At 50.6% G+C, this 26,611-nt stretch overlaps 1 protein-coding gene across 1 annotated transcript; it reads left to right on the top strand.

The window, feature by feature from the left end:
* Nucleotides 1-1,234: 1,234 nt before the first annotated feature.
* LOC127571249 (transmembrane protein 43) lies at nucleotides 1,235-26,053 on the top strand. The gene is made up of 12 exons (XM_052017475.1): nucleotides 1,235-1,353; nucleotides 2,402-2,551; nucleotides 4,589-4,723; nucleotides 6,151-6,245; nucleotides 8,236-8,285; nucleotides 11,270-11,339; nucleotides 13,767-13,837; nucleotides 18,346-18,467; nucleotides 20,816-20,890; nucleotides 21,098-21,199; nucleotides 23,425-23,542; nucleotides 25,488-26,053. The coding sequence occupies exons 1-12, from the start codon at nucleotides 1,339-1,341 to the stop codon at nucleotides 25,685-25,687; spliced, it is 1,203 nt and encodes a 400-aa protein (XP_051873435.1). The 5' UTR covers nucleotides 1,235-1,338; the 3' UTR covers nucleotides 25,688-26,053.
* The last annotated feature ends 558 nt before the right edge of the window (nucleotides 26,054-26,611 follow it).

Below are 26,611 nucleotides of genomic sequence, written 5' to 3' on the forward strand. Positions count from 1 at the left end.
ATTTTGTATACCTCTATAAGATCTCCCCTCATTCTCCTGCGCTCCAGGGAATAAAGTCCTAACCTATTCAACCTTTCCCTATAACTCAGGTCCTCAAGTCCCGGCAACATCTGTGTAAATTTTCTCTGCACTCTTTCAAGCTCATTGATAACTTTTCTGTCAGTAGGTGACCGGAACTGCACACAATACTCTAAATTCAGCCTCACCAACATCTTATACAACTTCAACATAACATCCCAACTCCTATACTCAATGCCCTGATTTATGAAGGTCAATGTGCCAAAAGCTCTCTTTATGACCCTATCTACTTCTGACGACACTTTCAAGGAACTATGGATCTATATTCCCAGGTGCCTTTGTTCTACCGCACACCTCAGAGCCCTACCATTCACTGTGTGAGTCTTACCCTGGTTTGTCCTCCCAAAGTGCATCACCTCACACGTGTCTGCATTAAATTCCATCTGCCATTTTTCAGCCCATTTTCTGAGCTGGTCAAGGTCACACTGTAAGCTTTGACAGCCTTCCTCGCTGTCCACTGCACCCCCAATCTTGGTGTCATCTGTAAACTTGTTGATCCAGTTTACCACATTATCATCTAAATCATTAATATAGATGATTAACAACGGACCCAGCACCAATCCCCGTGGCACACCACTAGTCAGAGAATCAACATTTGATCAACATTTTGTTGTTAGCTGGGGTTTCTTGCCGTGTGCTAATTGGCTGCACTGTTTATTGACATTCTTAATCTATGAATTCACGGACTGCAACGTTGTTGGCACGGTCGCCACTCGTTGCCTATCTCTGACTCCTTCATGGGCTGCTTCAGAGGGCACTGCATTGGTGGGTTTGGATGGTTGGGCTGAGGCGTGAGGACATTAGGTCTAATTTCCAAGTATTAACTGATATCTCCACATTACAAAGGGAGCCGAAGCGTTAACTGTGTCTCTCCCCACAGACGCTGCCTGACTGCCTGCGTCTTCCCAACATTTTCTGTTAATTTCAGATTTCCAACATATTTAAAATGTTCAATTAATCTGCATGTCTGGTTACTTAGTTAAATGTGTAATGAAATCAACAGGAGGGAACGCAGTTTAATATGTTGACTCTTTAATATTTCAGGGCATTAGGTGCTGACATTGACAGGAGCAGCCCCAGGCCTCCCTCCGGGCGCCATGGCAACAGCGGGTCGGGACTACAACTTCCGGGAGCTCCGGCGACTGGGACTACAGGTCCCAGCATACAGCGCGCCGGGGGCGGTACTGCGCACGCGTAGTGTTGTATCGGGGCCGGAAGGAGGTCGCCTGGCGGGGAGCGGAGGTCCGGGGCTGGGCAGCGATGGCCAGGCCGCAGGTACCCGGGGGGTAGGGGTGGGGGTAGGTGGGGGTAGGTGGGGGTAGGGGGGGTCGGAGGGGTCGGAGGGCAGGGGATAGTGGAGTGGGGTCGGAGGGCAGGGGGGAGAGGAGGGGGGGTCGGAGGGCAGGGGGGAGAGGAGGGGGGGTCGGAGGGCAGGGGGGAGAGGAGGGGGGGTCGGAGGGCAGGGGGGAGAGGAGGGGGGGTCGGAGGGCAGGGGGGAGAGGAGGGGGGGTCGGAGGGCAGGGGGGAGAGGAGGGGGGGTCGGAGGGCAGGGGGGAGAGGAGGGGGGGTCGGAGGGCAGGGGGAGAGGAGGGGGGGTCGGAGGGCAGGGGGGAGAGGAGGGGGGTCGGAGGGCAGGGGGGAGAGGAGGGGGGGTCGGCGGGCAGGGGGGAGAGGAGGGGGGGTCGGAGGGCAGGGGGGAGAGGAGGGGGGGTCGGAGGGCAGGGGGGAGAGGAGGGGGGGTCGGAGGGCAGGGGGGGGAGGAGGGGGGTCGGAGGGCAGGGGGGAGAGGAGGGGTGTGGAGGGGGTCGGAGGGCAGGGGGGGTGGTGGAGGGGATCGGAGGGCGGGGGGGAGAGGAGGGGGTTGGAGGGCAGGGGGTGTGGGGGGTCGGAGGGCAGGGGGGAGAGGAGGGCAGGGGGGAGAGGAGGGGGGGGTCGGAGGGCAGGGGGAGAGGAGGGGTGTGGAGGGGGTCGGAGGGCAGGGGGTGTGGGGGGAGAGGAGGGCAGGGTGTAGTGGAGTGGGTCGGAGGGCAGGGGTGGAGGGAAGGGGGAGCGGAGGAGGGGTGGGGATAGCAGGGGTGGGAGGGGAGGAGGTGGCGGTGGAACTGGTGGGGATGGGAGGGGATGATGTGGTTGGGTATAGTATGTGCGTGCGTGGTTCTGGCAAATCCCCCAGTTGTATGAAACAGCTCCCAGTGGTTCCGGGCTCCCCATGACCAAGGGAAATGACTTTCCAAAGATGTCACTGCTCGTGTTTTAGTCCCCTTCATGGTTCGTGTTTAAGGTTTTGATTGCTGATTTGATTTTTATTGTTCTGACCCTGTAGCGCTCGGAAGGTACCAGCAGGGATGAGCATGTGAGGGTCACGTCTCAGAGGAAACCAGGCTTCCTGGATCGTCTCAGCGAGACTACGGGGGGGATGCTGGTGGGATTTGTTGCCTTTCTTCTCTCCTTCTACCTCCTCTTCACGAATGAAGTAAGGATTTTGTTGAGTGCTAATCTTTAATCTGAGTGTTAAACTGTGTACGGCAGGTTGCAGTTTCTAGCACTGATTCTTGCCCAAGTCCAAAGGGCTAAGCTACTTATACTAATTATGCTTCACGTGTTCCTCGTAGGGCTAAGCAAGAGGAGGTGTTTGTCAGATGAGATGTTAAACCAAGGTAGCCCTGGGTGGGGGAGGGAGGGGGGCGGAAATGATCTTATGGTCACTTAAACCTCACTTAAACCTCATGTGGTCTAAATCCTGGAGCCCCCATCCAACAACACTGGGAAAACCTTCACACTGAGCCTTTCACCCTACAATCCTAGAGATTTGCACTTTTCTTCTCAGTGAAACAGATTCAGATGAGTTTATTGTCGCACACACCAGGGTGCACTGAAATTCCTCACTCACGTGAAGCTCACAGAGTAAGCAGTGTCCGTGGTGATCATAAATCCAGCAATGAGTGCAGAACAGCAGAATGATGCCAAGTTGTTCCAATTCAATATATTTAATTTTATGCACTTCCAATACACCTGCCTTCTGCAACCTCAACCTCGATGGTCTCTTATAAACATGGTTATCCATCTCTAGAAACCCCCTTGTGAATTCTCCGCTGGATCATTGCATCTTCACCTGTGGTGTGGTGAAGGAGTTGTCCATGTTTCCTAGTTCTGGCTGAGTTAATAGAACATGACAGCACAGAACAGGCCCTTCGGCCCACAATGTTGTGCTGACATAGCTATTCCCTCCTACCTACAGAATGCCCATATCCCTGCATTTTCCTCTCATTCATGAGCTAATCTGTTGTACAGAAGGGAAAGGAAAGTTGAAATCTACAGAAAAGTGACGATTTACTTTTGGGACCAGGGCATTTGCTGGAAAGGCCAATGTTTATTGCCTGTCTCTAACTGCCCCCAGGGGTGAGCTGCCTTCTTGAACTGCTGCAGTCCCATTGGTGAGGTATGCCACTGTATGCTGCTGGTGGAGGGAATGAACACTTGGGGTGATGGATGGGAGGCCAAGCAGGTTGCTTTGTCCTAGAATGTGTTGAAATCCTTGCGTGCCTTTGGTGTTGCACTCACCCATACACAGGGAGTCACACTCTTGACTTCGAGCTGATGGAAAGGCCTTGAGGTCTCAGTAGGAAACTCAACCCCGACTTGTTCCTGAAGCCACATTACTAATGGCTCATCCAGTTAAGCTTCTGGTTTGTATTAACCCTCAGGAAGTTGATGAGGAATTGGTGATGGTAAGGTTATCGAATGTCAAGCATGGGTGGATTTTGACCCCCTCGTTGATGCATTGTCTAGCACTTTGGTGCAAATGTTCCTAGCGACCTGCACCTGAATGCTGTCTAAGCTGCCTCATGTTCTGATTGAACACAGTGCAGTCGACTGTGAACATCTCACTTCTAACATTCTGATGGGAGGGAGGTGAGTGATGAAGGAGCTGAAGGTGGTTGGGGCTTAGATACGGCTCTGAGGAACTCCTGCAGAAGTGTCTCCAACCACAACCATCTTCCTTCGAGTATGACTCCACCTATGGGAGCGTTGACTGAGCACAGCACCTTGGTGCCATGTGCAGTCAAGTGCTGCGATAATGGTACCTCACCTCTGGAATTCCGGTAACTCAGTAATTCAAAGAACGATTCTATGCAGCAGATGTGTGTAGAGAGTGGCTCGATGTAACAGTTGGCTCTCAGCACCCGGTGTTTGGCTAGAGGAGAGAGGTTCACCTTGTTTCTAGGCTGCTCTGTTAACGCTCTAGGTCAGTTACCTCTGATCAGAATGGTAACTCCATTTCTTTCTCTACAGAGACTGCCTGACCCACATTCTCTGTTGTTCTCACTTGCCGTGCTTATGGACACCAGCCCTAGTATCTCCACGTGTGGCTGTGTCAGTTGTTGCCTGGGTTATTTATTGTGCTAAAGGAGCTTTATAAACGCAAGTCACTGACTCATCTGTTGTACGGAGTGTATGAGGTTCCTCTTACTCCTGTGCAGGATTGTGTCTCAGTCTGCTCTCCTCACAGGGAAGATGCGTCAGGACACAGAAGTCCCTGGACGAGGGCCTTTCTCTTGTTGTTTCCTTGAGTGACATCTACAGTCCAATACCACAAAATGACGGGAAACTGGTGCACCTGTCGGGACCTCTTATGACAATGCAGGTGAGTAGCCAGCGTTGTTTCCCCTGTGGCTGATGGTTTGAATCCCAAGGAGAGAAGGGGGCAATGTTCAGGTCAGTAGAAAAGGGGCAGGCTCCCTGAGTGTGAAGGGTTGCTGTAGAACATAGAACAGTACAGCACAGCAACAGGCCCTTCGGCCCACAATGTTGAGCTGAACCAATTACATTAGTAATAAAATGTCCAAGTCTAAGAGCTTCTTGAATGCCCCTATTGTATCTGCCTCCACCACCAGGCAGCACATTCCAGGCACCCACCACTGTGTGGAAAAAAAACTTGCCCCACACATCTCCTTTGAACTTCCCCCTCTCATCTTAAATGTATCCCCTCTGGTATTAGACATTTCAACCCTGGGGAAAAGATACTGGCTGTCTACTCTATCTATGCCTCTCATAATCTTATAAATCTCTATCAGGTCTCCCCTCAGTCTCCACCGTTCTGGAGAGAACAACCCAATTTGTCTAGCCTATCCTCATAGCACATGCCCTCTAATCCAGGTAGCATATCTTCTGCACCCTCTCCAAAGCCTCCACATCCTTCCTATAATGGGGCGACCAGAAATGAATGCAATACTCCAGATGCAGCCTAACTAAAGTTTTATAAAGCTGCAACGTAACTTCCTGGCTCTTGAACTCAGTTCCTTGACTAATGAAGGCAAGCATGCCGTACACCTTCTTTACCGCCCTATCAACCTGTGTGGCCACTTTCAGGGAGCTATGAACTTGGACCCCAAGATCCCTCTGCTCATCAACACTGTTAGGGGTCCTGCCATTAACAGTGCACCATCTCTGCATTTGATCTCCCAAGGAGCAACACTTCACATTTGGCCGGGTTGAACTCCATCTGCCATTTCTCTGCCCATATCTGCAACTGATCTGTATCCCGCTGTATCCTCTGCCAGTCTTCTACACTATCCACAACACCACCAATCTTCGTATCACCTGCAAACTAACTTACTCACCCAGGTCATTTATATACATCACAAACAGCAGAGGTCCCAGTACAGATCCCTGAGGAACACCGCTGGTCACAGACCTCCAGCTAGAATAAGTCCCATCGACCACTACCCTCTTCTACGGGCAAGCCAGTTCTGAATCCAAACGGCCAGGTCACCGAGGACCCCATGCATCTTAATCTTCTGGATGAGCCTCCCATGAGGGACATTGTCAAACGCCTTACTGAAATCCATGTAGACAACATCTACCTAAAACCTACCTTCTTGTTTTTGTCTTCTGCCTCAGTATCTCCTCTGTACCTTGGTATGAAGGATTGGGCAGGATTAAACCCCTTAGAATCACATGGATCTGTTATAGGTGCTATGTTAATGCAGAGTGCTGTTGTCACACGGTAGGCCTGGGTTTGTAGACCTGGAGATGCCTTCCTCACGGCTGTTGTGTTTGCTTCCTTCACAGCCCCTTTATGATCCAAACTATGGCATCTCGCTCCACGTGGTGAAGCTGCAGCGGCAAGTGGAGATGTACCAGTGGGTGGAATTTGAAGACTCGAGGTTGGTGTTGGTGGATAAGATAAAATAAGATCTCTTTATTAGTCATACGTACGTCGAAACACACGGTGAAATGCATCTCTTTGCGTAGAGTGTTCTGGGGGCAGCCCACAAGTGTCGCCACGCTTCCGGCGCCAACATAGCACACCCACAACTTCCTAACCCGTACATCTTTGGAATGTGGGAGGAAACCAGAGCACCTGGAGGAAACCCATGTGGACGTGGGGAGAACGTACAAACTCCTTACGGACGGCGGCCGGAATTGAACCCGGGACACGCGGTCAGTGTCACAGAACGGTACAGCAGAGGAACAGGCCCTTCGGCCCACCATGTCTGTGCCGACCACGATGCCAAATCAAACTAAATCTCTTCTGCCTGCACGTGATCCATCTCCCTCCGTTCCCTGCATATTCATGAAATTGTTGTATTATTGTGACATCTACTGAGATGCAGTAAAAGCTTTTGTGTGCGTGACATCCAGACAGATCAGTCTGTACATAAATATCAAGGTAGTACAAAAGGGAAAACAATAACAGAATTTACAGAGAGTGCAGTGCAGTGCAGGCAGACAATAGGGTGCAAGGGCCACAATGAAGTAGATTGAGGGATCAGGAGTTCTTTATCATACAAGAGGTCCCTTCAAGGTCTGTCCGTGCCTGTCTAAACGCTTCTCAAACGCCACTATCGTGTCTGCCTCCACCACCACCTCTGACAGCCTGTTCCAGGAACCCACCGCTCTCTGAGTAAAACAAAAACTTACCCCGCACATCTCCTTTAAACTTCCCCCTTCTCGCCTTAAATGTATGTTGGTGTAGGGGTGCACGGTACCACCATACGAGGCTTTCTCTGAACCAGTGTGGGGGTGGGGTTGCACACTGTACAAGGCGGCGATCTCAGTTGCACCTTTCACACCCCAGGGCAGCGCAAAGCGTGTTCCACCTGATGAAGTATGGTGACTTTGCAGGAAGCACAGCAAGATGAGCAGGTGCTGGTGGGGTAAATGTATTGACCCCAGGACCCTGGGGAGGACTTGGTGCTCTCTTTTACCTGCGCTCCTTGTGTTTGGCTGGTGATGGGATTGTCCTCCGTACAAATGGGCAGGACACTTAACTTGCCCATTGCTGTTATTTTCACCCAGGCTACCCTGACGGTACCTGCTGAACCTGTGACATCTGCCACTAAGGAGTGCTTGTCCCGCAGGGAGTGGTCAGTAGGGACGGTGGTGGTGGGATTATGAGGAAGCTGGATAAACGCTCAACAGAGGGAGGGGCTTGTGAGATGGAGAAGGGCGGGGAGAGGAGCAAGTGGGGCAGAAACTCCAGCATCGTGGGGTGTCATAGAGAGAGGGAGACAGCGTGGAGAGGGGACCTGAGGGGCAAGTTTTCCATCCAGAGGGTGGTGGGTGTGTGGAATGAGCTGCCAGAGGAAGTGGTAGAGGTGGGTACGATTACAACATGTAAGTCGTTTGGACAGCTTCATGGATAGGAAAGGTTTAGAGGGATTTGGGCCAAACACAGGCAAATTAGATTAATGTAGATGGGCACCATGGTCAGCATGGACCAGTTGGGCTGAAGGGCCTGTTTCTGTGCTGTATTACTCCATGACTCTATGGAAACAGGTCCTTCTGCTCGCAGAGTCTGTGCCGCCTATCAAGCGCCCATTTTTTTTTACACCAATCCTACCCCGACCCATTCTCCCCATGTCCCATCAACTCCCCCTCCCCTCCCACCCCCACAAACTCCAGAGAGACAGTGCTGGAGTCAGCATTGAACCCAGGTCGCTGGACATATGAGGCAGCAACTCAACCACTGCTGCCCTAATAATTGAACGGGCAAATGTTTTTGTACTGTATGTTGTGGAAGGCAGGAATGGGAGGTCCCGTCAGCCCTGAGCCCGTGGGGAAGGTTTGACCAACCTGGGAAGTTACTTTGGTTTTGTCAGTCTGAGATCCCCGGGTGAGAGTGGAGTCTAATTGCTTCAGTTTTATCTGCAGGGAGTACGAAGAGAATGGTGAAAAGAAAACTGAGACCAGATATTCATACAGTAAGTCCCTCTTTCCTTCTCTCAGATGTGGTCATTACCTGAGGCAAACATTCACTGACCATCAAACTGAATGGCCACTTCAGAGGGCAGTTAAAGATCAGCCTTGTTGAGATCTGGAGTCGTGTACAGTCCAATCTGCGTAAGGACGGCAGATTTCCTTCCTGGAGGAGAGGAGTGAATCCGATGTGTTTTAAAAACAATCTGACATTCATAGTGACTATTACTAGCAAGTACTTTGTTATTCCTGAATTAATTAACAGAAATTAAATTCCCAGTTGTGATTTTTTTTTTTAATGCTCCCTGGATTATTAGTTTGGAGGTGCAGTCTGTCCATAACCGCGATCTGCATCTCCCTGTTGCCAGTCACTTCAACTCCCCCTCCCACACTGTCACTGATATAGAACATAGAACACTACAGCACAGTACAGGCCCTTCGGCCCACAATGTTGTGCCGACATTTTATCCTGCTCTAAGATCTATCTAACCCTTCCCTCCCACATAGCCCTCCATTTCTCTATCATTCATGTGTCTATCTGTCTCTTTAATGTCCCTAATGTATCTGCCCCCACAACCTCTGCCGGCAGTGTGTTCCACACACCCACCACTCTCTGTGTAATAAACAACAACAACAACAACTTACCTCTGACATCCCCCTTATACCTTCCTCCAGTCACCTTAAAATTATGTCCCCTCGTGTTAGCCATTTTCGCTCTGGGAAAATGTCTCTCACTGTCCACTTGATCTATGCCTCTTATCATCTTGTACACCTCTATCGTCACCTCTCATCCTCCTCCTCTCCAAAGAGAAAAGGCCTAGCTCGCTCAGCCTATCTTCATAAGATGTGCTCTCCAATCCAGGCAGCATCCTGGTAAATCTCCTCTGCACCCTCTCCAAAGCTTCCACATCCTATAATGAGGCAACCAGAACTGAACACAATACTCCAAGTGTGGTCTAACTAGAGTTAGAAACATAGAAAAACTACAGCACAATTCAGGCCCTTCGGCCCACAAAGCTGTGCCGAACATGTCCCTACCCTAGAAATTACTAGGCTTACCCATAGTCCTCTATTTTTCTCAGCTCCATGTACCTATCTAACAGTCTCTTGAAAGACCCTATTGTATCCGCCTCCACCACCGTTTCCGGCAGCCCATTCCCCGTACTCACCACTCTCTGAGTAAAAAACTTACCCCTGACATCTCTGTACCTACTCCCCAACACCTTAAACCTATGTCCTCCCGTGGCCACCATTTCAGCCCTGGGGAAAAGCGTCTGACTATCTACCCGATCAGTACCTCTCATCATCTTATACATCTCTATCAGGTCCCCCCTCATCCTCCGTCAAATGCAGTTCTGTAGAGCTGCATCATTACCTTGTAGCTCTTAAACTCAATACCCCGACTAATGAAGGCCAACACTCCATATGCCTTCTTAACAGCCCTATCGACCTGCATGGCAACCTTAAGGGATCTATGGACGTGGACCCCAAGATCCCTCTGTTCCTCCACACTGCTAAGAGTCCTGCCATTAACCTTGTATTGTGCCTTCAAGTTCGATCTCCCGAAATGTATCTCTTCACACTTCTCCAGGTTGAACTCCATCTGCCACTTCTCAGCCCAGCTCTGCATCCTATGAATGTCCTGTTGTAACCTACAGCAACCTTCTGCACTATCCACAACACCACCAACCTTTGTATCATCAGCAAACTTACTAACCCAGTCTATGTCAGTCCTCGGCCTCCTCCACCGCCGGGAGAATTTCAAGCACAAACTGGAGGAACAGCACCTCATTTTCCGTCTTGGAACCTTGCAGCCTGACGGCCTGAACATTGAATTCTCCCACTTTAAGTAATCCTCACGTTCCCCCCCCCCCCCCCCAACCATGCTGCTGCTTCCCTTTGCCAGCCTACCTCTCCTCTCTCCCTACCTTTGACCCGTCCCCCGGTGAATCTGCTCTCCCCTCCTCCCCCGCACCTGCCCATCACCATCTCTTACCTGCATCTACCTATCACCACCCTGTGCCCACCCCACCTCCCCTCTTTTGTCCACCTATCACTGCTCTGCTTTCCCCTCCTATATATTGGGCTTCCCCTTTTCCTATCTTCAGTCCTGAAGAAGGGTCCTGACCCGAAACGTTGACCGTCTGCTTTTCTCCACGGGTGCTGCCTGGCCTGCTGAGTTCCTCCAGCATCATCGTGTTTGTCATCCACTTGCTAGTACCTGGACCATAGTTTTTTCTACCTTGGCTATTCAAATGCATTCTTCCCCTTGGTATCTGTATCCTTTCCCGATCCCCTGAAGACGGGTTCAAAGTACTGACAGAATCTCCCCCCATCCCCACCCATCCTCACATTTCACACCCACACTGCTGTTTGTGTATCTGCTCTTTTATTTAATTTTCATTTCAGGGTGCCTTGAGTTTCTGCTTGATTTTACCCTGCTGAAGTTGTTTTTTTCCACGGACCGATTGTTCATTCCTGATTTCCCTTTTTAAGTTCGCCCCTGCGTCCTTGCCCCGCTGCACTAACGTCTATGATTCGGTGCTCATTTTTGCTAATCGCCCCAGTCCAGCTGTGGCTAAATTGGCTCTTCCTGCTCTCTGTACTTGCTGTGGGGACATAAAGGGCTTCTTCGGGACCTTGCCAATGTCATTGTGTGTGAATAACTTGGGGCTTGATGAGGTGGTGTTTAAACCAAGGATCAGTCTCCTAGGGGGTTGGCCATAGATGTACCAAGTACTATTGTGCTTCAGTACCAAGATGCGAAGAGGTTTCTGCACCCAGAGGGTGATGAATTTTTAGGCACTCTGAGCAAGAGCACAGTAGATGAGTTACAAGACCGTGATCAGTGCACTTTTGGATATTAAGGTGATCAAAGAATGTAGCACAGGAAAATGGCACCGAGGTAAAACTCAGCAGTGATCTTATTGAACGGTGACCAGAGGACCAAATGGCCTACTGCTTCTATTTCTTGACTTCTGTTCTTCAGATACCGAGTGGAGGTCTGAGGTTGTCAATAGTAGGAACTTTGATCGGGAAATCGGACACAAGAATCCAAGGTAAGGATGTTGTACAGTGAAAGGTACAGTGAATGATGGGAGCACTTGTTCAAAGTGGTGGAGAGTTGGACAGCTCATTAGTGGCAGCTTCAGAAACTTGCAGTTCTTAGACACTGTATCTTTGGAATTGGTTTATTATTGTCACTTGTACCGAGGTACAGTGAAAAACTTGTCTTGCATACCGACCGTACAGGTCAATTCATTACACAGTGCAGTTACACTGAGTCAGTACAAAGTGCATTGAGGTAGTACAGGTAAAAACAATAACAGTACAGAGTAAAGTGTCACAGCTACAGAGAAAGTGCAGTGCAATAAGGTGCAAGGTCACAACAAGGTAGATCGTGAGGTCATAGTCCATCTCATTGTATAAGGGAACCGTTCAGTAGTCTTATCGCAGTGGGGTAGAAGCTGTCCTTAAGTCTGGTGGTACGTGCCCTCAGGCTCCTGTATTTTCTACCTGATGGAAGAGGAGAGAAGAGAGAATGACCTGGGTGGGTGGCTGCTTCACCAAGGCAGCGAGATGTAAAGACAGAGTCCATGGAGGGGAGGCTGGTGTCCGTGACGCGCTGGGCTGTGTCCACAATTCTCTGCAGTTTCTTGCGGTCCTGGGCAGAGCAGTTGCCGTACCAAGCCATGATGCATCTGGATAGGATGCTTTCTATAGTGCATTGGTAAAAGTTGGTGAGTGTCAAAGGGGACAAACTGAATTTCTTCAGCCTCCTGAGGAAGTAGAGGCGGTGGTGAGCTTTCTTGGCCGTGGCATCTACGTGATTTGACCAGGACAGGCTGTTGGTGATGTTCACTCCCAGGAACTTGAAGCTCTCAACCCTCTCAATCTCAGCACCATTGATGTAGACAGGTGCATGTACACCGCCCCCTTTCCTGAAGTCAATGACCAGTCTTTTGTTGACATCGAGGGAAAGGTTGTTGTCATGACACCACTCCACTAAGCTCTCTGTCTCCTTCCTGTACCCCGACTCATCGCTGTTTGAGATACGGCCTACAACGGGCAAACTTCTTTAACCCATGGTTGAGGTGGTTAGGCATCTCCCTCTGCCCCGTGATGTTTGACTGGAGAAGTTGTTGTTCTCCTTGGAGAGGAGGTTGGAGGAGACTTGTGTCAGACTAGTTTGAGATAAACTAGAGAAAGGGAAGCTTTAGCAATGGTTGTAGTCAGAGTTATACAGCATGGAAACAACTCCTTTGGGCGTCTCTGTTCAACCGCACTTCCCAGGGCCCTGTCGTTCACTGCAAGGCCTGGCCTGGTTCAACTTCCTAAAATGCATCACTTCACACTTGTCTCAGTTAAATTCCATCAACCATTCCCTTGCCCACTTTCCCAGTTGATTTGTATCCTGTTGAAACTTCAGACGAACATTTTCACTGTGGACAGAGAACTGGCAGATGGAGTTTAATCTGGACAAGTCTGAGGTGCTGCACTTTGGGAGGTCAAATTTAAGAGGAAAATATACAATAAATAGCATTGATGTACGGAAGGATCCTGGGCTGCAAGTCCATAGCTCCCTGAAAGTGGCAACACAAGTAGGTAGGGTGGTAAAGAAGGTTCATGTCATGCTTGCCTTCATTGGTCAGGATGTTCAGTATAAAAGTCGGGAAGTCATGTTGCAGCTGTATAAAACTTTGGTTAGGTTACATCTGGAGTACTGTGTGTAGTTCTGGTTGCCCCAGTACAGGAAGGATGTGGAGGCTTCGGAGAGGGTGCAGAAGAAGTTCGTCAGGATGCTGCCTGGATTGTAGAGTATCAGCTACAAGGAGAGGTTGGACAAACTTCGGTTGTTTTCTCTGGAGTGTTGGAGGCTGAGAGGAGACCTGATTGGAGTTTATAAAATTGAGAGGCACAGATAGGGTAGACAGCCGGAGTCTTTTTCCCAGGGTGGAGATGTCAAATACCAGAGGGCATTGTTTTAGGATGAGGAGGGGGCAAGTTTTTTTCACAGAGTGGTGGGTGCCTGGAATGCACTGCCAGATACGATGGTGGAGGCAGATATGACAGCAACACGTAAGAGGCATTTAGACAGGCAGAGAATGGAGGGATATAGACCGTGTGCAGGCAGATGTACAGTTTAAATTGGCATCATGGTCAGCAGATATTGTGGGCCGAAGGGCCTGTTTCTGCTATACTGTTCTATGCCACTACATACTCATCCAAATCAGTAATAGATATGACAAACCAGCAGAGGACCCAGCGCCGATCCCTGCGGCACACCACTGGTCACAGCCCTCCACTACCACCCACTGACTCCCACCATGCCAAGGTTGTATCCAATTTGCCAGCTCACCCTGGATCCCATGTGTTTGATTGCACTGCTGTGATGCTCCTTGGGGTTATTAACTGAAGTAAAGGTGCTTTATAAATGCAAGTTATTGTTGCCGTCTTGTAATTAACTGCCCCTTGTTCTCCCCCAGTTCCATGGCTGTTGAATCATTCACGGTGGTGGCTCCGTCTGTTGATTTGGGAAACTTTCACCTCTCTAAAGGTGAGCATGGTTCTGATTAAAGTGGAGGGGGAAGAAATTCTTGGGAATGGAACAAGATCAGATGCAGCCCAGTGTGCAGGGTTTAGGAAGGGTGACACAAGAAAATGGGAGCAGGAGTAGTCCGTCAGGTCTTTCAAAGCTGCCCCACCATGGCTAATCTACACTGGCCTCAACTCCTCTTCTGGGCCATTTCTCCATACCTCTCTACTCCTTGATCTATCAAATATTTATCCAACTCCACTTTAAATATTTCTAATGATCCCGCTTCCACAACCACCAGGGCAGAGAATTCCAGAGATTCACCAAACTCTGCAAGAAGAAATGACTGGCCCCTTATTTTGTAACTCCCCTTGTTCAGGACTCTCCCACTAGGAAACATCTCAGCATCTACTCTTTGAAGCTCTCTTGGGATCTTGTATGTTTGAGTAAGGTCACCCCTCATTTCTTCTAAACTCCAAGGAACACAGACCCAAACAATTTAGATTCTCTTGACAGAACAACCCTCTTATCCCAGGAATTAGTCTGGTGAATCTCCTTTGGACTGTCTCCAATGTTACTAGATCCTTTCTTGAGTAAGGGGAACAAAGCAGTGCCGAGTACTCCAGGTTGGCCTCACCAGCACTCTCTACAACTGTTACAAAACCTCCCTGTTTTTAAATTCCAACCCTGTTTACTTTAACAACTTGTTGGACCTGCCTGTGAGTTTTCTATGATCAATGCCCCACAATATCTGCATCCCTCTGAACTTCACTCACTTGTGGTCTCTCTGACGGGAAGGTTGTCCCCAGTAGGGTAGGGGTTCATTCCAGAACCAGTGGATGTGTTCTGTCAGGAGTTCTATCCAGCTGAATAAAAACCCAAATTTTTAATCCTATATTTAAAACTGATCAATCTGAGTCTCATTCAAGGAAATAGGAGGCCATTCAGCCTCTCAAGCCTGTTCTGTGAGTTTCTGGCTGATCTTTGATATATTGGGTCACAGATCTCTTAATACATTTGTCAGTATCACTGGGTTTAAATCCAGTGCTGTGCAAGCACCTTCACCAGGGGACATAAAGGTTGCACAAATCAGTTTGACCCACCTCTAAAGGACAATTTGGATGGTCAGTTAATGCCGGCCTTACTATTGACATCCAGATCCCAGAAATGAATGTTTTAAACACCTGAAGGTTTGCAGTCCTGGGCTGTAAACTAAAAATGCTGGAAGCACTCAGCAGGTCAGGCAGCGTCTGTGGAGCCAGGAGTGAGCGTTTTGTCCACAGCCTTTCGTCAGACCCATTCTCCCGAAAGGTTATCGACCTGAAGCATTAACTGTTTCTCCTTCCACAGATGCTGCAGAGGGACAGGATTTATGAGCATTTGGAGAAGCATAGTCTTATTAGGGATAGTCACGTGGCTTTGTGAGGGGCAGGTCGTGCCTCATGAACCTAGCTGAGTTTTTCGAGGAGGTGACAAAACAAATAGATGAAGGTAGAGTAGTGGATGTGGTGTATATGGACTTTAGTAAGGCGTTTGACAAGGTTCCCCATGGTAGGCTCATCCAGAAAGTTATGAGACATGGGATCCATGGAGACTTGGCTGCGTGGGTTCGGAATTGGCTTGCTCACAGAAGGTGGTAGTGGATGGAGAGTATTCTGCCTGGAGGTTGGTGACTAGTGATGTTCTGCAGGGATCTGTTAGAAACATAGAAAACCTACAGCACAATTCAGGCCCTTCGGCCCACAAAGCTGTGCCGAACATGTCCCTACCTTAGAAATTACTAGGCTTACCCATAGCCCTCTATTTTTCTCAGCTCCATGTACCTATCCAGAAGTCTCTTAAAAGACCCTATCGTATCCGCCTCCACCACTGTTGCCGGCAGCCCATTCCACACACTCACCACTCTCTTGCCCTTGACATCTCCTCTATACCTACTCCCCAGCACCTTAGACCTGTGTTCTGGGACCCCTGCTCTTTGATTTTTATAAATGACTTGGATGAGGAAGTGGAGGGATGGGTTAGTAAGTTTGCGGATGTCACGAAGGTTGGAGGTGTTGTGGATAGTGTAGAAGGTTGCTGTAGGTTACGACAGGATATAGACAGGATGCAGAGCTGGGCTGAGAAGTGGCAGATGGAGTTCAACCCGAAAAAGTGTGAAGTGATACACTTTGGAAGAACGAACTTGGTGGAGTACAAGGTTAATGGCAGGATTCTTAGCAGTGTGGAGGAACAGAGGGATCTTGGGGTCCACGTCCATAGATCCCTCAAGGTTGCCGTGCAGGTCGATAAGGTTGTTAAGAAGGCGTATGGAGTGTTGGCCTTCATTAGTCGGGGTATTGAGTTCAAGAACCGCGAGGTAATGTTGCAGCTCTATAGAACTCTGGTCAGACCACACTTGGAGTATTGTGTTCAGTTCTGGTCACCTCATTATAGAAAGGATGTGGAAGCTTTAGAGAGGGTGCAGAGGAGATTTACCAGGATGTTGCCTGGATTAGAGAACATGTCTTATGAGGAGAGGTTGAGAGAGTTAGGGCTTTTCTCGTTGGAGCGACGCAGGATGAGAGGCGACTTGGTAGAGGTGTGTAAGATCATGAGAGGCATAGACAGTGGACAGCCAGCATCTTTTCCCCAGGGTGGCAATGGCCAATACCAGAGGACATCCGTTTAAGGTGAGTGGAGGAAAGTTTAGGGGAGATGTCAGAGGTAGGTTTTTACACAGTGGTGGATGCCTGGAACGCACTGCTGGGGGAGCAGGGTGGAGGCTGATACAACAGGGACATTTAAAAGGCTCTTGGCTAGGCACATGGATGTAAGAAAAATGGAGGGTTATGAGCTGTGTAGGAGGGAAGGGTTAGATTGATCAGGGGGTGGGTTTATATAGGTCGGCACAACATGGTGGGTCAAAGGGCCTGCACTGTGCTGTACTGTTCCATGTTCAGCATCTGCAGTTTGTTTACGCATCTGCATTCAGAGGTTTGTCAGCTCACCACTCCCTCTCCCTCTGGTTCGGCAGTCCCCAACACTTGGACACAACATAGTGTGACAGGCAGTCACCAGTGTCGGCATTTACCTGTAAGAGTTACCTTAACTACTATAACTTTTGTGTATATATAAAAAAAATACTTTCATTTTTAATTTATTACTTGACCAGTTTCCTCTTCTGCAGATTGAGCCTTTCCTGATCACCCTCCCTCACAGTCTGAGCTCGCCCTTGTACCGTTCCCTAACACCAATCATTCAGAATACTGTTTCAGGTGTCACTTGAGCAACATACACACTGCTGGAGGAACTCAGCGGGTTGGGCAGCATCTGTGGAGGGAAGTGGACTGTCGACACTTTGGGTTGAGACCCTTCTTCTGGACTGGAAGGGGGGGAGAGCTGGTATACAGAGGTGGGGGGAAGGGGTGGGGCAGGGGCTGGCAGATGACGGGTGGGTCCGGGTGGAGGGGGTGGGGGTGATGGGCAGGTGACGGGTGGGTCCAGGTGGAGGGGGTGGGGGTGATGGGGAGGTGGGGGAGGCGGAGATTGGGAATGATGCAAGAAGCTGGGTGGTGATAGGTAGAAGTCACAGGGCCGAAGAGGATGGAAGTTGAGGACAGTGGACCATGGAATAAGTGGAAGGAGGTGAGGAGGGGAACCGGAGGGGGGAGTGTGTGGGTGAGGGGCAGATCGAGAGGGTTGGGGAGGGGAAGGAGAAGGGGTGATGGAGCTGGTGGGATAAGGGAAAACCAGTTGTGGGAGGAACAGAGGGGAGTGTGTACTGGGACTCAGGGAAATCCATGTCACTTGCTTCACCCACGTGGCCCTTTGCATGTTTGAACCTGCTCCTTGTTCCCCTGCGTTCTGGCCGTACTGTACTTGTGTAACGTGCCTTACATCATTCGCACCTTCCTGTTAGAGCAGTTGTCCTGACCCAGACCATCTGTCCACTTCCAGCACAACAGCACGGCCTCGCAGCCTGAATTAGTGCACTGGCACTTGCGTCCCGCACGTTTAAACCCAGTTCTGTTTCACCTCATTCATTGCAGTTACCGTTACTTTTGACAATTGACCATGTTTTGCTGCTTGACCTTGTGCCTCTTTAATCCAGAGTTGGTGCATTAACTATTGTTTTCCAAAAAATTATAATATACACCGTAAATACAATTGGGGCACATCTTTCTCTGTGTCTATTGTACCTTCAGTTTAATGCATTCTCTTACAATGCCTTATCACCACTTGTGATTCCTTAAACAGTGCAGTGTGAAGCACTTGAGAGACTGTTACCCAATGTCCAGTGACAGCAGGTCCCTGGACTGTACACTAACAAACCACAATACTGTTCATATGCAACAATATTAAAAGAGTAAGACGCATCAGGAACTGTAAAGTATTTCACTGCCTTTACACTGCCTCTTACAAGGGCTTCCTCACACCCCGGACGTTTGTTCTGACTCAGGTGATCTGCCCACTTCCAACACAACATCACTTGCAGTTTGGCCGTGGTTGCACGGAACTTTATCCTGAATCTCTTTTTGTTTTCCTTTAAGGACTAATTGAGAAAATCCAAACCTTTAGGAGGATCCCATTGTCTAAGTTTGGGGCTCCCCATGCTGATATCACAGTGCTAGATGATTACTTCTACCATAGCAGGAACCCCAAGAGCCCGGAGGTAAGCAGTCATTCACTCTTACACACTCAGGCAGACTCTGGATGCTGGAAAGGTTGCTGAAAAGGTTCACCAGGATGTTACCAGGACTGGAGGGCTCGAGTTGTAAGGAGAGACTGGACAGGCTGGCACTGTTTTCCCTGGAGCGAAGGAGGCTGAGGGGTGACCTTATAGAGGTTTATAAAATAGATCAGCTGAACAGTCAGTCTTTTTCCCAGTGTTTGGGGCGTCTAAAACTAGACGGCACAGGTTTCAGATGAAAGGGGAAAGATTTAAAGGGGACCTGAGGGGCACGTTTTTCACACAGAAGGTGGTGGGTAGATGGAATGAGCTGCCAGGGGAATTGTAGGGGGGGGGGGTACAGTTACAATGTTTTTTTTCAATTGATAAATTGGTTTACTATTGTCATGTACCGAGGTCCAGTGAAAAACTTTGTTTTGCTGCCATCCATACAGATCATTTCATCACATCAGTGCATTGAGGCAGTACAGGGGAAAACAATAACAGAATGCAGAATAGAGAAAGTGCAGTGCAGGCAGACAATAAGGTGCAAGGTCATAACGAGGTAGATTGTGAGGTCAGGAGTCCACCTTTTCATACTAGGGAACCGTTCAATAGTCTTATAACAGGGTAGAAGCTGTCCTTGAGCCTGGTGGTACGTGCTTTCAGGCTTTTGTGTCTTCTGCCCGATGGGAGGGGGAGAAGGGAGAATGTCTGGGGTGGGTGGGGTCTTTGATTACGTTGTTTGCTTTACCGAGGCAGCGGGAAGTGTAGACAGAGTCCATGGAGGGGAGATGGTTTCCGTGATGCGCTGGGCTGTGTCCACAACTCTCTGCAGTTTCTTGCAGTCCCGGGCAGAGCAGTTGCTGTACCAAGCCGGGATGCATCCAGATAGGATGCTTTCTATGGTGCATCGATAAAAAATTGGTGAGGGTCAATGGGACATGCCGAATTTCTTTAGCTTCCTGAGGAAGTAGAGGCACTGGTGAGCTTTCTTGGCCATGGCATTTACATGGTTGGACCAGGACGGGCTGTTGCTGATGTTCACTCCTAGGAACTTGAAGCTCTCAACCCTCTCGACCTCAGCACCATTGATATAGACAGGTGCACGTACACCACCCCTTTTCCTGAAGTCAATGACCAGCTCTTTTGTTTTGCTGACATTGAGGGAAAGGTTGTTGTCATGACACCATTCCACTAAGCTCTCCATCTCCTTCCTGTACCCTGACTCATCGTTATTTGAGATACGGCCCACTTCGGTGGTATCATCTGCAAACTTGTAGATGGAGTTCGAGCAGAATCTGGCCACACAGTCATGAGTGTATAGGGAGTAGAGTAGAGGGCTGAGGACGCAGCCTTGTGGGGCACCAGTGTTGAGGATAATCGTGCTGGAAGTATTGCTGCTTATCCTTGTTTAAAAGACATTTGGACGGGTACATGGGTAGGAAAGGTTTAGAGGGATGTGGGCTGAACATGAGCAAAGTGGGACTGGCTCAGGAAGGCATCTTGGTCGCATGGACAAGTTGGGCATTTTAAAAAGTCTTCACATTGCAGTGTCAGGACTGCAGCAGTCAATTTGCACAGAGAAAGGTCCAGCCAACAACAGATTGACAGAGGGAAGTCTGGAGGCCTGTGTGTGTGCTGTACGACTGTGACTCTATGGGAACGCAGTATGAATGCTGTTTAAACCAGAGTACCAATATCCACCTTTCATTCTGCTGTGACGGCACCAGTGGTTCACTGATCACGTGGCTTACCTTGTGCACCACTGACGGCTGGAGGTGCAGTCGAGGTAGTTACCAGCTGTGACATCGCAGAATGGAGGAGCAGATTCGAGGGGCTGAATGGCCTCTAGCTGTTCCTAAACTGTGAGCCTTGGGACAGAATCTCCAGTGAGGTCGGGCAGAGGTGTTCCAGCTGTGGGCACTGTCAGCCCTGTGCACGCACGGGGGTGGGGTGTTACGCACATCCATAGCAGGGCGCGCTCTCTGCAGACGGAAAGGTTTGTTTAGTGGGCTGGGCTTGGGGGGAGTGGGTGGGGGGCTGGTGGTGGGCAACTTGTGCAGACATGATGGTTGGGGGAGTGCTGGGCAGGAGTCTGCTCGGCATTGACGGGGCGAGGTTCGTCCTGTGCAGTCATGGCGTGCGTTGGTGCTGTGTGACTGCAGCAATAGAGGGACGGGATGCAGCCGGTCTGAGGGGTTCGATCGCCCCGTCTCCGTCAAATCCTCCGTCCCTGGATGGGTCTGCAGTGGGGAGAGGGGCTGCGTTCGAAGGTCTCTCCTCCTGGAAGGGTGTCCGGAGTTCCATCACACCTGCTACAGGTGGTCACCTCTCCTTCCTTTTCCCAGGTGGGGGACGTTCGTGTGTCCTTTCATTACGCAGGGCTCAGCGGGCAGTGGTCCTTCCTGGGACGGCCAGACGTGGTAGGTTTCCCTGCGCGCGCGTGCCCCGCCGTCGTTGCCGCTTGTCCGTGTGCTGCCTGTGGGTCACCTCCTGACCTAACCCGGAGTCTGGTCCTCCTGCAGCACTCACCCACAGCTCTCCGCTCTGTACTTCGGGTGGGTGAGGCACGCGGGGCAGACCTGTGGCCGTGCATTCCAGCGGCTCTGACGTGTTCTCCCTCTCAACAGGTGACCATTGTGGGTCGTCAGGAGACCAACATGCTGGGTGCGTACCAGACCAAGGCGGGGAACGTTCTGGAACTATTGTACGAGGAGCAACTCTCGGCAATGGTCAGTAGTGAAAGTCAAGACGATCAGAACCTTTCCCCAGGGTAGAAATGGCAAAGAGTAGAGGGCATGTATATAAGATGAGAGGGGAAAGCTCAAAGCAGGTGTGCGGGGCAGCTATTTTACACGGTGGGTGGTGAGTGCCTGGAACGGGCTGCCAGGGGTGGGGGTGGAGGCAGATACAACAGAGGGATTTAAGAGGCTGTTAGACACCGAGTGTGCAGGGAATAGAGGATTATGGAGTAATGCAGTGTGGAAACAGGCCCTTCAGCCCAATTCATCCGTGCTGACCAAGGTGCCCACCCAGCCAGTCCCATTTGCCCACGTTTGGTCCATATCCCTCTAAACCCCTCCTAGCCATGTACCTGTCCAAACGTCTTTTAAGTGTTGTTATGGTACCTGCCTCGTGTGCAGGCAGAAGGGATTTAGTTTAATTCAGCATCATGATTGGCGCAGACATGGTGGGCCGAAGGGTCTGTTCCTGTGCTCCTGTCAAGAGTTTATTGCCATGTGCACTGGTACGGTGAGGCACGGGTACCGCGAGGTACAGGTACAGTGAAAACCTCGCAGCAGCATCACAGGCACGTAGGTACAGACAGCACACAACGTAAATTGTACGAGGCAGTGAAGAAATCAAAGACTAGACGTTAGTGCAGGAAAAGACAATCAGAGACAAGTCCACTGTGGTGTGTAGTGTTCTGTTACTGAGGTAGGGTTAGGGTTGCGCAGGTTGGTTTAGGAATGAAATGGTTAATGTTATCTCTCGGGGAGCGGCTGCTGTCATCCAACTGTCTTCATACACAGAAGCAGTTCTCTCTGTGCAAGGAGAGTAGCCCCACGCCAGCTCCCTCCCCTCCCCTCCCCTCGTCATCACCCCCACCTCTGCCTCTCTCCTGCTTCTGTCTACCCAGCTGTTGTACCTGGTGGCCCCAAACCCTCTCTGAGTGAATGAGCCCCATGGACCCCCCACCCCCCAACCCCACTCAGAGGAGTCTGACTTCCTGACTGGACATCTTGTGCCCATGTCCAGGTAGAAGGGGTCTGTCCCTGGTGTCCCTGTACCCAGGTGGGAGGGGCTGTTTGTCCCCCCCCCCCCTTTGTTCAGCAGGAGAGGGAGTCCCCAGAACCCCAGCCAGAGGGTGTTACTGGAGCCCAGCAGTGGTGTCAATGAAGGGAACTGTAACGGAAGTTTAAGTTCAAGTTTATTGTCATAGCATACAGAGGGAGCTGGGAGTACAAGTGCATAGTTCACTGAAAGCAGTGTCACAGGTAGACGGGGTGGTGAAGAAGGCATTTAGCACGCTGGCCTTCGTCAGTCAGGGCACTGAGTACAGGAGTTGGGACGTTATGTTGCAGTTGTACAAGTCGTTGGTGAGGCCACACTTGGAGCACTGTGGACAGGTTTGGTCTCCCTGTTATAGGAAAGACGTGGTTAAACTGGAAAGAGTGCAGAGAAGATTTACGAGGATGTTGCCAGGACTCGAGGGCCTGAGTTACAGGGAGAGGTTGGCCAGGCTGGGTCTTTACTCCTTGGAACATAGGAGAATGAGGGGCGACCTTATAGAAGTGTTTAGAATTATGGGAGGCACAGATAAGGTGGATGGTAACAGTCTTTTCCCCAGGGTAGGGGAGTCCAAAACTAGGGGCATAGGTTTAGGGTGAGAGGGGAAAGATTTAAGAGACCGGAGGGGCAACTTTTTCATGTAGAGGGTGGAACGAGCTGCCAGAGGAAGCGGGTGAGGCAGGTACATTAACAACATTTAAAGGGCACTTGGACAGGTCCGTGGATGGGAAAGGTTTAAAGGGATATGGGTCAAACACGGGCAAGTGGGACTGGCTTAGATGGGAATCTTGGTCAGTATGGACCAGTTGGGCTGAAGGGCCTGTTTGCGTGTGGTGTGACACTCTGACTCTAAGGTCATTGAGAGGGAAGACCCAAAATCGCCACACATACTGAGGAGGAACATGCGGCAAAAGTGCAGAAATTGGGACTGGCTGGGCTGAAGAGCCTGTATCTGTGCTGTATATATCCCAGGTAGTGTTGGGGTTTCTCAGGTGGGTTCAAGGCCCTGATGGTGGTCAGGGAGAAGCTGTTGTTGAACCTTGAGGTGTGGGTCTTCAGACTCCTGTACCTCCTGCCTGAAGAGGGCATGGCCTGGATGGTGGGGGTCCTGGTGGAGGATGTCATGTGAAGTCACGTGTGCTGTATGAACCTGTGTGTGTTGCAGGAGGTGTTTGAGAGGGAACACGCTGCCAACTCAGCGCTGACCTGGGCTCTGCGCCTGGCCGGCTGGCTCCTGATGTTCCTCGGCATCAAGCTGATGATCCGGATTCTGCACACCCTGGGTGAGTCCAGCCACACTCCCAGCTCTCTGCAGCTGCTGCACACACCAGCAGTCGCACCGCTACCTCCTCTGGGACACTGAGATCCCCAGGGACCCGCCAGTTCATGATTTTATTCACAGTGAAGCAGGTGGAGACACGAGAGAGAGATTGCAGATACTGGAGCCCGCAGCAACACACACACTGCTGGAGGAGCTCAGCGGGTCAGGCAGCATCTGTGGGGGGGAAAGGAATTGCCGAGGTTTTGGGTCAAAACTGTGCATCCGGACTGAGAGTGGAGAAGGGGGGATATCTCCCCGACTGCCCATCTCCCCTCTCACCTCTACGTCCACTCTTTGACCCAAAGCAGTTAACTGGTTAGACCACACTTAGAGTACTGTGTCCATTTCTGGTCGCCTCATTATAGGAAGGATGTGGAGGTGTTGGAGAGGGTGCAGAGGAGATTTACCAGGATGCTGCCTGGATTAGAGAGTATGGATTATGAGGAGAGACTCAAGGAGCTAAGGCTTTACTCATTGGAGAGAAGGAGGATGAGAGGAGACATGATAGAGGTGTACAAAATATTGAGAGGAATAGATAGAGTGGACAGCCAGCGCCTCTTTCCCAGGGCACCAATACAAGAGGACATGGCTTTAAGGTAATGGGTGGGAGGTTCAAGGGAGATATCAGAGGAAGGTTTTTCACCCAGAGAGTGGTTGGTGCATGGAATGAGCTGCCTGGGGTGGTGGTGGAGGCTGATACGTTGGTCAGGTTCAAGAGATTGTTAGATAAGCATATGGAGGAATTTAAGATAGAGGGAGATGTGGGAGGAAGGGGTTAGATAGTCTTAGGTGTGGTTTGAAGGGCGGCACAACATGGTGGGCCGAAGGGCCTGTATTGTGCTGTACTGTTCTATGGTTTCAGCATGATGACCCTTCTTCACTGGGAGAGAAAAAACATCTTAAGATCTTTGTTTCCTCCCTCGGTTCACTTTTCCCGTCCACTCCCCCATCTGGTTCCACTAGGGGTCCTGATGCGGGGTCCTGATGCGGGGTCTCGGCCAGAAACGTTGCGAATTCCTCTTTTTCCACTGCTCCCCCCACCCCTGCCCATGCTGCTCGAGCCGCTGAGTCCCTCCAGCGGACTGTGTGTTCCTCCAGATGCCAGCAGCTAGAGTCTCCGGTGTCTGCGCCTACCAGCCTTTGTATCAACAGTCCCTCTCCCCCAGTCACCCCATCATCGACCCCCTACCCCTTCCCCTCTGGTTCTACCTATCACCTACCCCTCCCTCTACACTCAGCCCTGACACAGAGACTCGACCCGAAATGTCAGCCGTCGCTCTGTCCCCACAGATGCTGCCTGACCTGCTGAGTTCTTGCAGCAGTTTGTTTTTTGTTCACTGCTTTCTCTTCTCTTCTGTTTCTGTGTATTCTCTCTCCCCCCCCTCCTCCCCCCCCCTCCTCCCCCCCCTCCTCCCCCCCCTCCTCCCCCCCCCCCCCTCCTCCCCCCCCCTCCTCCCCCCTCCTGACTTGAAAGGACTGGACAGAGTAGATGTGGCTAAGTTGGTGGGTGAGTCCAGGACTAGAGGGCACAGTCTTAGAATTAGAGGGTACCCATTTAGAACAGAGATGAGAAATTTCTTTAGCCAGAGGGTCGTGGATTTATGGAATTCTGTGCCATGTAGAGCTGTGGAGGCCTGATCACTGGGGGTGTTTAAGGAGGAGATTGATAGGTATCTAATTAGTCAGGGTATCAAGGGATATGGGGAAAAGGCCAGGAATTGGGGCTAGATGGGAATAGTTAAGCTCATGGTGAGGTAGCGGAGCAGACCCGATGGGCTGAATGGATTTAGTGGACGTGCGTGGGTACGATGGGGCAGTGATGTTGTAAGCCTGCTCGATTAGGGGTGGTGGTGTTTCCCCATCTAAGTGCTGTCTCTCTCCCTCTCTCTCCCCCTCCTCCCTCCCAGTGGACTGGGTGCCCATCCTCCGTGACTTGGTGAGCCTGGGCCTGACTGTGTTTGCGCTGTCGGTGGCCACCTCGCTGACTCTGCTGACGGTGGCCGTGGGCTGGATCTTCTACCGACCCGTGCTGGCCCTGCTGCTGGTGCTCCTGGCTGCTCTGCCCGTCCTGTTGGCGAAGATCCGCGACCGGCCCAAGATGCTGTGAGCCCGGGGGCCGGAGAGGAGTGGTCATCGTCCATCAACGCACCTCCACTGCTGCCGTCTCCTGTCACCAGGTGATCTCAGTAAACGACGTTACCATGGAAAAACCTGCAACAAATCTGACCTCTTAAAGCCCGTTTCTTGAGCAGTGGCTGAGTTGGGGGCCAGGACTGAACTCTCTGCTCACCAGGACCAGTCTCCTGCGGGTGTCGGCACAGAGTGAGGCTGCGACCCACCCAGCGCTCGAGTTAACAGGGAAGCCACCGGGGGGTTTGGTGCTGTGTAAGTCCAGTTCCAGTTCTGCTTGGGGTGGGATTGTGATACTGTAATGGGCAACTTTTCTTTAAAAAAAAATAAAATAATCAATGCATTGCTGGGTGATGCAGAGAATCACTGTAGATAAGTTGCATTAAAGTTGCAGTGCTGATTTACACCAACATCCAGGATTTCTTGCAGAATATCAGTGTGGATTCGCCAGAGACTGCAGCTGATCTCGAGGGCCTCTCACACCCCACCCTCGGCTGGTTTTCTGCAATACTGGTTAGTGTTTGGTTCAAAATAACTCCATAATGGATGACCCATCGGGGTGAAACTTGAATAATCTGCCTTCCAACTATTCCGAGTCCTGATTATGTGGTGTCTGGCTCACCAGGGGATGTTTATGTGGCCCCTTCCCACTCATCAGGGCCCCGGTTCCTGCACTCCTTTTAAACTTTATGCTGTTTCCAATCCTTGAACATTACTGGGGCCTCGTTTCCTACATTCCTTTTAAACTTGCGGAGTTTCCTGGAACATTTATCATTTCTATTGTTTAAAACTTTTTTTTAAAAAAAAGTGAAAAAGTTTGAGGAATAACATCCCATCGTGTGGAAACTCTGCTTGTCCAGCACCACTGCTGGATTATTGGAGTTTTACTTTGATTCCTAGT

Source organism: Pristis pectinata, chromosome 6, assembly GCF_009764475.1.
Source record: "Pristis pectinata isolate sPriPec2 chromosome 6, sPriPec2.1.pri, whole genome shotgun sequence".
NCBI classification, from domain to species: domain Eukaryota; kingdom Metazoa; phylum Chordata; class Chondrichthyes; order Rhinopristiformes; family Pristidae; genus Pristis; species Pristis pectinata.

What these genes read in the sequence shown, in the direction of transcription:
- LOC127571249 (XM_052017475.1), top strand. An exon ending in ACCTCCTCTTCACGAATGAA is followed by an intron (nt 2,552 to 4,588) that starts GTAAGGATTTTG and finishes CTCTCCTCACAG; the next exon opens with GGAAGATGCGTCAGGACACA. An exon ending in ATCGGACACAAGAATCCAAG is followed by an intron (nt 11,340 to 13,766) that starts GTAAGGATGTTG and finishes GTTCTCCCCCAG; the next exon opens with TTCCATGGCTGTTGAATCAT.